Raw genomic sequence first — 12,890 nt, forward strand, 5'->3', positions numbered from 1 at the left:
GCTGGGAAGCCCCGCTCCCGACCTGGGCGTGAGGCACGATGGGAACTGAAGTCCGCGGTGGCTAGAGGTGTGCGGGCCCTGGACTTCCTCCCACCTTGCCTAGACCTTCCGGTGTTTGTTCCCTCCGTGGAGTTGGCCCCCTGATCACTGATTCAGCCCGGCACCCTCTTCCCATACCGGCCCTCTGAGCTCAGTGACCGCCCCCCTCCTGCCTGCTCTCACTTATAGGGCAGCCCGGCCAGCTCCCCCCACCCCCCCAGGCATCCGCAGTCCCCCAGCCAAGAAGCACTGGACCACCATGGCCTTTGGCCAGCAGCATCTGCACTTTATGCGCGCGGGCGGGCCGAGACACTACAAAACCCAGGGGAAAAAGGAGCAAGTGCAAGTCCAGGGAATGGGGCCAAGGTCACGCGGAGAGGTCACTGTTATCAAATCGCTCCTGGTCATACACTTCAGCCACCACCTTGCGGCCGGCAAACCAGCGCCCATTGAGGGCCTGGATGGCCTTGTGAGTCTCGGAGGCCATGGAGAACTCCACAAAGATCTTTACGATGATCTCCGCGTCCTCCTCCTCGCCCTGCTTCTCCTGGTAGATGATGACACGGTTGACGGCGCCGAACTTGCCGCACTCCTCCGTCACCTCCCCCTCCAGGTCGTCGTCAATGTCCTTGGGGTCCACCATATTGCGCAGAACCATCACCGTGGACTGTGGGGGGATGACAGCTGAGCGCTGCTGAACCACAGCACCGCCCCCCCACCTCACCCCCCACCCGGCCTGGCCCCACCCGGCCCCACCTCCTGCTTGCGGAGCAGCTTCTGCATGACCATGTGGCGGGCGCTGCTGCCCGAGATGCTCATGTGCTCCTGCTCACTCAGCATCTCCGGCCGCTCAGACTCGGTGAACAGCTCCTCCTCCTCCTTCTCCTTCTTGGGCTCCAGGAGGCCCAGCGTCGGAGGGCTGGCAAGGATGGGGTTCACCACTCCCACAGAGGGGATGGTGACCGGAATGGGAGGCCGGGCTGGGGTCACACCTGCAGCAAACACACCAAGTCCAGCCATCACTCCCCACCTCCCTCCTTCAGGAGGGAGCACAGCGCCACACACCATGGCTGGCCTGCCTGGGGTTTGCAGGCCCCTAAGCTGAGGGCAGCTGGGGGAGTGAGCCCAGAGGAGAGGGGCAGGGGAAGGAGGGAGCCTTGACCCACTCCGGCTCACCTGTGATGACTCCTGGGGCCTGGGCAGCCATGACAGCCTGAGGTAAAGCCCCCAAGGGTTGGGCCAGAGTCAGTGCAGGGGACACCAGTCCAGGTGTGGCCAGGGTACCCAACACTGCTGCTCCGGCCACTGCTTCCTGCAACCACAAAGGCCACCACACTGAGTCCCAAGTCTGGCTGCCTCCACTCTACACCACCCCGAGAGCCAGTCAGTCCCCTAAGCACTGGGGCCTACTGCCCAGGACAGAACCCACACAACTACTAGCCCTCACCTGAGCCGTGATCTTGGCTGTGGCTGCAGCTGCAGCCACAGCAGCAGCTGGCGGGAGGCCTCCAGGGGTAGCAGGTGTGAGCAGGGGCATAGGGGGTGTGACAGCCTTGCCCACCCGCAAATACTGGCCACCCAGGTCAAAGAGGTTCATGGAAGACACGGCATCTTGAGACGACTGGGCCTTCTCGTACTCTGCAGGGCAGGAGCAGCAATGAGGGTCGGCCACAGAGCGGGGTGGGCCCAGCCCAGGCCCTGCCTCAGCCTCTCCAATCTCACCAATGAAGCCATAGCCCTTGTGCTTGCCGGTCGTAGGGTCCCGGGCCAGCGTGCAAGATTTGATCTTGCCAAAGGCCTCAAACACGCTCTTGATGTCGTCATCGGACAGGTCCTGATGCACAGAAGCCACGTAGATTCGGTTGAAGGCACGTGCCTCTTCTGCCAGCTGGTCAATGATGGGCTGGGCCTGCCCTATGTTGCTGGGCCTGCCCACCTGGGGGAGAGGCAGGGGACCAAGAGCCGCTCATCAGCCATTGGCCACTTGAGGCCTTTGGAGGGTGACTGCATCTCCTGGGTGACTGGACAGAGCATATCTCCCATCAGCCCAGGGCCCGCCTCCCTGGCACCCACCTTGATGTTCCTGCCGCCCAGCATCACTGAGTTCATCTGCTCCAAGGCCAGCTGCGCAGCCTCTGGGACCTCGTACTCCACAAAGGCAAAGCCCTGGACGCAGGGATGTAGCGTTAGGCCTGGAGAGCCCGGGGTGGGGGGTGGGGGGCAGAGCAGAGCAAATCTCACCTTGTGCTTCATGGTGACCGAGTCCCAGGACATGTCAATGCTCTTGATGGGCCCAAAGGGGGCAAAGGCCTGGCGAATGGTGTCCTCCCCCAGCTCGTAGTAGATGGAGCCCACGTAGACCCGGCACATGATGGCCAGTGCCCGCTGCCGCTGAGCTGCCATCTGGAGCAGGACACAAGGGGAGAGAGTGCCACTGGCTTGTGACGGGGTGGCAGGAGGCTAGGCAGCCCACGCCCCTCCGGGCCCACCCACTCAGCACCACTGTGGTGAGGGCTCCCCACGCTGCAGCGCGGTGCAGGCTCAGCCCTGCGGACAGGGTGGGGAGGGTCCGCAGAACCCTGCCCCAGGAAGGAAGACCAGGCCGAGGCAGGACACGGACACACCCGGGCCCGCCCAGGTCCTGGGCAGACTGGCAGCAAAGCTGACAGGTGGTTGGGAGGCAGGGCTGTGGCCCTCCCGTCCAGCCCACCCTCCAGCCTAGAGACCAGGAAACCTGGGCTGGACTGGGAGATCCTCCTGGGTCCTGACCAAGTGTTCCAACAGAAAAGGGAGGGGAGCCATCCAAGCTGGAAGGACCCACTGGTGTGGAGGCAAGAGGGGACCCAAGGCAGGGTGCCCAGAAGACCCCAGGGACGGTCAGGAGCCCAGACTGGGGACTCCCTGCAGAGTGAATAGCTACTTGTGCAGGGCCAGCTCAGGCAGGGGCTCAGGGATTACAAGACCCCCGTGCCTCACAAAAGAGCTGCCTGGAGCCCCCCACGCACCCAGAGGACGTGGCCCCAGGAACATCAGGAGGTGACAGGTCCGGCAGGCCCAGGGCAGACCCTGCCTCGCATTGGGGTGAGTTTGGCCATGGTGTTTGTAACTTCCCATACCCCCAGGGAAGGGCTCCCATTCCTGCCACCTCAGACACCACGTGCCTGGCAGAGGGGTGCCTAGAGCCGCCGAGAGGAGCTGGGCCCCGGGGAAGAGACCCCAGCCCAGGGCAGGCAGAGATGGTGGGGCCCGGGCTCTAGCTTCTCCGCCAACAGGGTGCCCCTCACCCTCACAAAGTCCCCACAGCCAGAGGCCCATTTCCTCTTTAGATTCCAGCTTAGTAAAGCCGGGCATGCCCTCCCTCCAGGGGGGACCTAAAAAAGGCCCTCAGCTCCCCCCAAACTGGGCACCTCCTCAAACTGGGCTCCTGACACAGCCTCAGGCTCCCTGTGGAGACCAAGGACCCCAGAGGTGGACCATGGCCCTCTCACTAGGCACCTGAGACATGAAACCACCTGTCCCTCCTCAGAGTCCCCCAAGACAGAAGCATGTCCCTCTCCAGTGGGAGGTCCCAAGCCGGTGGGCGAAGACCCTCTCCCTGACGTTCCCACAGACAGACGCTTCCCGGAGGACACTGGGTCTGTCTGGCCCCTGTGACAGCGGCATGCCCAGGAACGGCCCCCAGAGAAAGGGCCATGTTCCCACAGGGGTCCCTGGCCTCCTCAGCCGCTCTGGGGGACGGAGGGGTGTCTCCTTCCCACACTCCTCTGCCGTGGCAGCCAAGGCCAGGCTACCACCTCCTCCCTGGCTCCAGGCCCTCTACCCCTTGCTCACAGCCAGGCCCAAGGCCCAAGTTCTCGCCCTTCCCTCTCTTGCTGGCTCGGGTTCCCCCAGCCCCCACCTTGTCCATCCATCCTCCCTCCAGGGTCTGATGGGGCCACGAGTTACGACCCTTCTCTTCTCAGGGCCTGACCCCAACCCAAGAGCCAAGACAGCCTGGAGACTGGCGGAGCTGGAGGCCTGGGCGGTGCACTGTATGTGGAGGCGGCACGGGTACAGGTGGGCCAGGCGTGGGCACCTACCCTCCTGGCCGGCTGCCCTCCGCAGTTACCTGACCCTCAGAGCAGATGGAGGCCTCCCCGGGGCGGTCCCAGGTGGGTGCCCGCCCACAACACTGGCCCCGCCACGCCTGGCGCTCTGTCGCGCTCGTCCGAGCTGGCGGGCAGGGCCGGCTCGGGGAGCAAGGTCCCCAGCACGCGGCTGCACTGCCCCCCTCTAGCCTGACTAAGGACATGAGCCCGGAAGAAGTGAGCATTTCTATTGACCGATTGCAAAGGTGAGAGAGGATCTCCAAAGCCCATTGTCACTGCTGCCATCTGAAAGACAGTAAAGACAGAGTTCAGTCTGTTGGAGCCGAGCAGTCTCCCGCTCTTGTCACACCTCACGCAGACAGCGGCAAGGCCCGGAGTCCCCGCCCTGCCGAGAGGCCCGCCTGCCTTCCCACTTGGCCGGCCACTGGCGGCTGCCGGCACCTGCCCAGGGGGGCCTCAGGGCCCCAGGTGCCCTGCCCCACAGCCTGGCCGGCCGGCCGGGGCACAAGGGAGAGGGGGGCGAGAGGAAGGGACCAGCCAGGCATCGCCTGGCCGCGTGACTGTCTGGGGCTGGCGGGGCGGGGCTCAAGGCCCAGGCAGCTGTCGGCCTCGCCTGGCCATCGCAGCTTCCAGCCACAGGCCTAAAGCAGGCCTACGGAGGTGCCCCAGCCTGTCCTCGTTCCCGGCCCGGCCCGTGGGGTCTGGACTCGCTGCAGGGGCGGGAGCCTGACCTTTCTTATCCAAGGCCCTGGGGCAGGGAGGAACGCCCCTACGTGCTGCACCGACAGCTGTGCAGCGGGGGGCACGGGTGCGGGGCAACCTGAGCGACAGTCTGAAGTCCGAGGAGAGGAGCTGGCTCGGGGAGCGGGCAGAGCTACAGAGAAGGGGCGGGAGGGGCCATGGGTGCTCCAAGGCGGATAAGGTGGTTACTCAATGCTGGGGAGGAACCCAGGCGTCCCAGAAGGAGTCCTTGAGAAACCGAGACCACACACCTGGCGGGGAGCCACCGGCGCAGGAGGAAAAGGAGGAAGAGGGGTGGGAGGTGGGAGGGGGGGCGGCGGCTCACCTGCAGGTTGGTGAGCTGCTGCTGCTGGTGCGCGATGGTCTGCTTCACCAGCACACTCTTGATGCTCTGCTCCATGGCGTACTTCTTGGCCTGGGAGAGAAAGCGGTGAAGAGCACTGGGGGGCCCGGCCTGCGGGGAAACGGGCCTTCTTCTACCCCAAGGGGCTCCGTGCCCACCCAGCCCCGGGAGGCACACTCTCACCTTCTGGAGGGCCTCCTGCTGCTCGGGCGTCAGAGGAGGCAGTCCCAGCTTTGTGGCTGTGCTCTGCCCGTTCTCCATCTTGATGGAGTCTGTCCCCTAGTGGGGGAGCAGGGAAGTGTCAGCACCAAGCTCAAGGCCTCCCTCACGTGGACCCAGGAGCCCGCTCCAGGAGCACACAGGTCCTAGCACACTCGCCTGCAGTCCCCCCGGACCATGTCAGGACGTATGCCGAGGCAGCAGGTACCTTGGGGGCCCTGGACCAACCTGGAGCAACCGCAGAGCCCAGCCCACAATGGCCTTCTCGGCAGCCACCAAGACAGTGGCAAGTGGCAGGAGGGGCAGCCTTGTGGCCAGCCTGACTCCAGAACCTCCGTCCCGTGCCGGCCCCCGCTGTCCTCCAGGACGGGGGGGGGGGGGGGGGGGGGGCTGGATGGTCCAGGGCTCCTCACTCCCCAGATGGCCATCCCAGCCCCCTGCTGGGGAGGAGTCCAGGGACCGCTGCAGCAGCGTGTGTGTGGGAAGGCCCCACCTGGTGCAGCGCTCCAACCCCACCCTGCACGCGGCCCAGAGGGCCTGGAGAGGCTGTCCCAGCGCCCGGCCCAGAGGAGCTCCCGCCCTTTGCCAAACTCCTCCTGGCTGAGGCCAGCCCCTGGGAGAGGCAGGCACAGACCACCGGGGAGGGACAGAGGACCAGACACCCTCCGGCACCCGGCAGAGGAGCCCAGGGTCCAGGAGAGGCTCTGGGAGGTAGGCAGAGCCTGTGCAGGCCAGAGCAGATGCTACTAGGATTATGTTTACATTCCTCTGTCAAAACTCATTTCTAGACTGCATGAGAGGGAAGAACACAGCCGTGTAAGCAGAAGTATAGCCACCAGACCAAGCAGAGTGTGGGCGGCGGGCGTCTGAGCACCCCCGCCTGCCCGCCAGCTCAGGGGCTGGCTCCTCCAGGGAGTGCTGGAGCCATGGGCATGCAGCCTCGGGAGGGACAGCAGAGAAGAGAGGCAGGTCCCAGCACAGGAGTGGCGATCAAGGACAGAGGAACAGAGGAGTCAGGAAGGGGCTGGCTGACCCAAACCCCAGAACCAGCATCCTGACCAGCAGCACAGGTGAAAGGGCAGGAGGCCCCTCCCCTGGCAACCAGCTGGCCCCCACCCAGGCCTCCTTAGTGGGAGAGAGGCCCCACAGCCAGGGCTGCATGCTAGAGCAGGCTGTCACCATGGTCATCGATGCCAGCCCCCATTCAGCCCCTTAGGAACTTTCAATCTCCTCTTTGTCTCGGTAAACAAAAGGCCCTTCTCTCACGACCAATGGCTGCTGCACAGCCAGCCAGGGCCGGTGAGGGCTGGCTGGAGGATCGCTCTGGCCGCCTGGCCCCCCTGCCCATCAGCTGCAGCCCCATAACTTCCCAGGACCCAGGCCACATTCCTCAGCCCTTCCCCAAAGGGGGGTACGAAACAACCCAGAGGAGGGCCCAGCCCAGCGGTCACCGGCTCCGGCTCCGTTGCTGAGGCCCCGCTGGAACCCCGGGAGGCAGGCGCTGCCATGGCGAAGCACCAAGAACTCTACCACCCACCGCCCACTCCACTTCCCACAGCCCCCGCCAAGGGCCAGGCGCCGGAGCAGGACACATCTGCCCACACCCACCAAGACCAGTCTGCCTAGACCCGTGCTTTGGCTTGCATGGAGTTCTGCTTTGCTATTTTATTTAAATTAGATCAGAAATGGAAGTCTGTACTCTTCGCTGCTACCTGCATGCTGGACAGCCATCAGCCCTCTGCACACCAGCGGCTCAGAGCGTGCAGAGCTGAGGTGCAGCCCGACCTGACATCACATCTGCCTAGTGTGCAGACATGCACAGCTACGGCCTGCCACAGAAGCGGGTGATGCTCAGGGCAGAGACAGGGACAGGAAGCTAGAGCCCGGTCTGAGGCTGGGGGTCAGGGGGCAGGACAGGTGCCTCTGCCCAGGAGAAGAGTGCCTGGGCTCCTCCCGCCCCGCCCTGGCCACTTCTCTTGGGGCCCAGGGACGCGCAGGCAGGCGGGCGGGCAGGCGGGCGGGCGGGCGGGCAGGCAGGCGGGCCTGAGGGCGAGGATGCTTAAGGTCAGTACCTGTGGCGGTTTCCATTTGTCTCCCGCTGCCACCACTGCCGCCGCCGCCGCTGCCGCCGGCTCGGACCCCCCTCCTTGCTGGCCATTGACCTGCTGCAGGCAGGAAGGAGATGTTGTAACGGACAGTCACAAGACCCATCCACCCAGGCCCTCTCGCCTTCCCCAGCTAAGGGCTGAGCTCCCCCGGCCAGCCAGGGAGGCTGGGCAGGGGCACAGGAAGGGGCCAGCACTGGGTTGGCCCTGAACGTTTCTGACACTCCTCCTCTCCGCCCTGCCCATTCCTCGGCTGTCCAGGGCCCTGCCACAAACCACAGCAGAATCTGGGGCAGCCCCAGCTGGCAGCAAGTCCCCAGGAGAGGAGGGTAGAGGGGCAGAGCCAAGGGAAGGCAGCTCTACCCTCCGGCCACGAAGCTCAGGTCTTCGATCAGTTCCTCTCCTGCCAGCAGGACAAGGGCACGCTGCACAACGCCTGGGCCGGCCACAGCTCAGCTTCCGTCCCAACACCTTCCATCCCAACACCTGAGGCTCTGCCTCAGCCCAGGGCCCAGGCCCTCCTGAGCCACCTCTGAGGTGTCTTCTGAACGCAGGGCCCAGCAGGGGCCTGCACGCACAAGAGCTCCCCTTGCAGTAAACGTCCAGGGTCTACCCATCTCAGGCTAATGAGGGCAGCTGAGATCTTGGTCACAGCTCTAACCCACACCCATGGCCAAGGAACCCTGCCACAAAGAGCGATGGAAGAGCGCCCCCCGGGCTAGCAGGGTGGTGGGACAAAGACAAGCAAGGCTGAACACAGGCGACGTAGAGGAGCGGGGGCCTTGGTGAAGGGCCGAGGCTGCTCCCCGTCTGGGGCTGCTCCCCCTCTGGGGCTGCACAGCGGGAACCAAGAGCAGAAGGCACTCCCCCCGCGCCAGGATGAGGCCTCAGACACCTAGGAACACAGGATGGCACGGCATGCCCACGCCGGGAGCCCTGTGCACAGACCATACCACAGCCGGGATGACTCCGGCCCCAAAGGAGGGACAGCAACACCGGCCAGGCTGCATGGGAGGCACGGCCAGTGGCACTGAAGCTGTGGCTCACCAGCCCTGCCCCTCGCCTGCAGCCACTCTGAACCCAGCACCACTGCTGGATGAAATAGTGTGCATGGCAGCTGGGCCTCACCCACACCCCGACAGCCCCCAGCACACCCAGAGCAGAGGCTGCCCTCAAGGCCCACAGCAAGCGCTCACTTCAGCCCCGAGACCCGCCGGCAGGGCCAGTGGAGGGTGCACCATGGACAGCTTCCTGCTCTCCCCGTCCCTGTGAGGCCGGCACAGGGCCCAGGACAGGGTGAAGGCAGGAGTCTGGGAAGAGCCTTCTGGGCGGCTGTGCTAACTGAACTCAAAACATCTGAACTAACTAGAACACTGCGGAACAACAGCTGTGACTGGGAAGCGAATCTAAAAGCAAAAGTAAAAACAAGACAGCACTCTGACTAGTGAAAACACTTTGTGATCACAAACAAGCAGGTCCTGGTGACGACACTGCCACGCACAATGAGTGAATCATTTCACATCATGTAGCTGTGCCTAGGCCTCGCGGGGTAGCTCAGTTGGTTAGTGTCGTCTGTTATGCTAAGGTTGTGGGTTCGAGCCCAATCTGGGCATATACAAAAAACAACCAAGGAATATATAAAGAAGTGGAACAACAAATGGATGTTTCTCTTTCTATCCCTTTCCCTCTTTAAAGACAATTAAAAAACAACAAAAAATTGCCCTGGCTGGCTGGCTCAGTGGTTAGAGCATCAGCCTGTGGCCTGAGGGGCAACAAGTTCAATTCCCAGTCAAGGGCACATCCCTGGGCTGCAGGTTCAATCCTGGGCTCTAGTTGAGGCTTGAGCTCAAGGCAACCAATCGATGTGTCTCTCTCATGTCTATGTTTCTCTCTCTCCCTCTCTCTCTAGAAGTCAAAGGGAAAAAATATCCTCAGGTGATTTTAAAAACAGAACAAACTTGAAAGTTATTAAATAAATGCCCAGGGGTCTGGGATTAGCAGACACAGACCTGAGGCCACCCTCTGGGTCCGCACGGCTCCTCAGGCTGTCCTCTGGCCACCCAGTCCGAGGGCTCTGTGGTCACAGCCCATCCCGACAGCAGCGCCTGGAGCGGAGGCCCTCGGAAGGCAGTGCAGCCCAGGTGATGGGACCCAACCCCAGCCCTGCCCCGGTCAGCAGCCCGAGGGAAACAGGATGAGTCCACCAGGAAACCCCGAGTGAAGTAGTTACTTGACGTTCCCTGGCCTCAGGCTCTGAGTTCAGGCCTGTCTCCTGGGGCTGGTGGGAGTTAGCCTGTGTGCATGCGTGTGCGTGTGTGTGCACATGTGGAGTACCTAAGAGGGTCCCTGTCCATGAAGTCGTGTCAAAGCTCAGACAGCACTGCTGCCTTCCCCCTGCCCAGTCCTCGCCAATGCCAAACTGGGCACTGAACACCCACAGAAGCAGACAGGGGGCATGCCCACAGCCCCGGGGCAGGGCTGCTCCGGGAGACCCGGCCCAGACGGGGAGGATGTGAGGCAGCTTTTTGCTCACGCCCACCTCGGCGATGATGCCACAGCTGAGCTAAGCCCATCACACCGCAGTCCCCGTGAGCACAGGGTGCTGCCGGCTCCTGCCTCTGGGGTCCCCCAGGCCGGGGCTTGGTAGTTACCTTCTCTGCAGATGGTCGGGGGCACACACATCCCGCCTCCACCCACACCTTCCCAGGAGTCTGGGGCCTTGTCTCAGCCTCCCTGTCCGTCATCACTCAACTCTGCTGCTAGGATGGCCCCCAGGCCTGACCCTCACCTCTTCTCTCACTCCCCTTCACCAAGGTCACCTGCTCCTGTGGCTCCAGCAGGCAGCAGGCAGGGCGGAGGACAGGGGGCTAGCTGCGGTCCCACACTCTGCCCCAGGAGAGGCAGCCTCAGCACGTGCACCACATAACCCTCAGATGTCTCCCCGACCAGCTCAGCCTGCAGCCACCTGCACGAGATGCCTTCTCAAATGGGCCCACTGCATCGGTTTGGATGGGGGTGGGGACAGGTAAGCGAAGCATCTGTCTGCTTCGCCAGACAGCAGTGCCCAGCGAAGGTTCAGGAGGGGATCGGGGACTTCAGCCGATGGGGACGGGGAGGGACGAGGGACACGCCCCGGGGGATGAGTGTGAGCAGGGTTCCCGCCTGCGCTAATCGCTCCGTGGCCTAGAGGAGGGGGAGCCCTGAGCGGAGCGGGAGGGTCCTCCTGCCGGGCGCCCACACCACCCGAGCATGGCTCCCCTGGGCACCGGTGTAAGGCATGCGGGTGGGAACTGATCTCGGGGACCCGCTATGCCCCCAAGTCCTCGCGCAGCGCTTGGGGCAAAGTCACTACGAGAGAACACGTCCTTCCCTTCCCAAGTGGGGCCCACTCCCCGCAGGGCATCAGCGGAGAGCAGGTCCAGCTCCGGATGCGGGGCGCCCAGGCCACCCTCCCCGCCGCGCGCCCGGCATCCTCTGGACACGGCGGGAGGTGGGACGCCACCTCTCCCAGGCACCCCGCCCCCTAATCGGGGCCGCGGGCGCACCCCGGAGGCAGAGGGGGACCCCAGCCGCCTAACTCCGCCCGAGGCTGCGGCTCGCCGGGGCCTGACGGGCGCCCCGCGAAGGGGCCGGGCTCGGTGCGCAGCACGGCCCCCGAGACGCGCCCCAGTCTGGGTCCCGCGCGGCCCTCCGGCCGGAAGCAGCAGCCCGCGGGCCGGAAGCTGCGGACGCGGCTCAGCCCCCGCCTCGCGCCCGCTCCGCCCCCGCCTCACGCGGCCTGAGGCCGCGAGGGCCCACGAGCGACCACCGCGTCCCCGGGGGACCCTGCCCTGGCGGACGGCCCGCCAGCTGGGCGAAACCCCGCGTCGCCGGGAGCTTACTTACGAGAGCTAAGGCCGCCGTCGCCATCTTGCGCCCGTCGCGGCCGCTGCGCGCGCCGCCCGCTCCAGCTCCCTGCGCGGTCTCGCGCGATGTAGGGGTTGGTGGAGGCCTTCGAGGAAAGACGGAACTATCGCGATAACAGGTCCTCACGCCAGTGACGTGGAAGGAGAAAGGCTCGCGCTTCCGGGGCGGGCGGAGCCTATGGAAGGGGCGGGCCCGGGGCGGGCGCTGGCGTCGCGGGCGCGCGCGCGGCGGGCAAGGGCCGCCTCCTCTGTCCGCGGAGCCCCGATGCTCCCTGCCCGGTCTCCTTTACGGAAACACCTGGTGCCTTCCGCCCGCTCGCACCCAAGACCGGGCCGGACGCCGGGCTCCCGCCGGGGCTGCAGGAGTTCGCCCAAACCGACGACAGTGGTAACGAAATCGCCCTGTTCCGCAGTCAAGTTGTGAGATGCTTCGTTGCATCCTAACGTCTGGGAAGTCAGCGCGCGCCATCCAGTGGAGGTGCGTCCGCATGTAATGGGCGACGTTTGCTCTTTCCTAGTGACGCATAAGCCAGGGTGCATCGTTTTATTTAAAAAAAATAAATTTTTGTTGATTTTTAGGGAGGAAAAGAGACAGAAACATCAATGATGAGAGAGAATTACTGATCGGCTGCCTCCTGCACGCCCCCCCACTGGGGATGGAGGCTGCAGCCAGGCCTGTGCCCTGACCGGGAATCGAACCATGTCCTCCTGAGTCACAGGTCGCTGCTCAACCCCTGAGCCAGGCCGGCCCGCTCAGAATGCATCTTAAAGCGATGGCATGTTGTAAGCTCAGTGATGTGCAGCCCAGCCCCCCCACCCCCCACCCCCCACCCCAGGGCGTGCACCCCCATTCCTTAGTCCCTGTGCCGATTGTTAAAGGCCCAAGGCGCCCCTCTCTGGCGTGCAGCTGCAGGGCCTTTTGCCCCTTGCAGCTCCCAGTACCAAGACTCCAACCCGGAGGAAGCCACGTCTGTGAGACCAGCAACTCCAGCCTCCCTGACACAGCAGCTTCCTCCCCAACTAGGCAGGTCCCTTCCCAGCCCTGGGAGAGTTCAGTGTGAAACAGCTAAACATGACGGAATAGGTCCCTCATCTTCCTCCCCGCGGGGTCGGATTCCTCGGAGGCAGGAGCCCTTGAGGACAGGCACGTGGGACCCCGCGGAGCTGGAGGTGGTTTGGTGGTGCCAGGGGGTCACGTGTGACAGTGCAGGTGGTGAAGGAGGAGGCCCAGGCCCAGCCCTCGGCAGCAAGATTGACAGCCGGGTGTGTGTGTGTGTGTGTGTGTGTGTGTTCAGGGGAGTGACCTGGCTACTTGCGTGGTCTCAGCTCCCCAGGCAGCGAGCCCCACAGCTAAGAATGCCTCACCCCAGGGTCACCAACACCTGAGGGAGAGGAAGGAGACAAAGGAGAAGGGACTCAGAAGGAACAGAGACAATAAAGCAAGAAGAAG

General features: G+C 64.2%; 1 protein-coding gene and 1 long non-coding RNA gene across 6 annotated transcripts; one reads left to right on the forward strand and one right to left on the reverse strand.

Annotated features, from left to right (window-relative positions):
- Window positions 1-301: 301 nt before the first annotated feature.
- On the reverse strand, window positions 302-11,568 carry PUF60 (poly(U) binding splicing factor 60). Of its 5 annotated transcripts, none has more exons than XM_084907241.1 (12): window positions 11,421-11,568; window positions 7,503-7,595; window positions 5,395-5,490; window positions 5,194-5,283; window positions 4,362-4,412; window positions 2,281-2,442; window positions 2,113-2,205; window positions 1,762-1,975; window positions 1,487-1,677; window positions 1,216-1,351; window positions 796-1,031; window positions 302-706 (listed from the first exon to the last, which is right to left on the reverse strand). In XM_084907241.1, exons 1-12 carry the CDS (start codon window positions 11,442-11,444, stop codon window positions 407-409), a joined length of 1,686 nt encoding a protein of 561 aa, XP_084763367.1. In that variant the 5' UTR covers window positions 11,445-11,568; the 3' UTR covers window positions 302-406. The 5 variants fall into 5 exon arrangements, with proteins under 5 accessions (XP_084763367.1, XP_084763368.1, XP_084763370.1 ...); XM_084907242.1 differs by having other exon boundaries at window positions 7,503-7,592; window positions 11,421-11,537; XM_084907244.1 differs by lacking the exon at window positions 7,503-7,595.
- Window positions 11,569-11,606: 38 nt separating this feature from the next.
- Window positions 11,607-12,890, forward strand: LOC311616052. The gene is made up of 2 exons (XR_014793841.1): window positions 11,607-11,918; window positions 12,020-12,890. It is a non-coding gene; the product is annotated as an uncharacterized lncRNA (long non-coding RNA).

Source organism: Pipistrellus hanaki (genome assembly GCF_964339955.1).
Source record: "Pipistrellus hanaki genome assembly, contig: scaffold_41, whole genome shotgun sequence".
Taxonomy (NCBI): domain Eukaryota; kingdom Metazoa; phylum Chordata; class Mammalia; order Chiroptera; family Vespertilionidae; genus Pipistrellus; species Pipistrellus hanaki.

Excerpts from the sequence above, each read along its gene's own strand:
- PUF60 (XM_084907241.1), bottom strand. The coding sequence starts at position 11,444 with ATGGCGACGGCGGCCTTAGCTCTC. Across the intron at positions 5,491-7,502 it reads ACAAATGGAAACCGCCACAG|GGGACAGACTCCATCAAGAT; the intron begins GTACTGACCTTA and ends CTCCCCCACTAG. Across the intron at positions 4,413-5,193 it reads AGCAGCTCACCAACCTGCAG|ATGGCAGCAGTGACAATGGG; the intron begins GTGAGCCGCCGC and ends ACTGTCTTTCAG.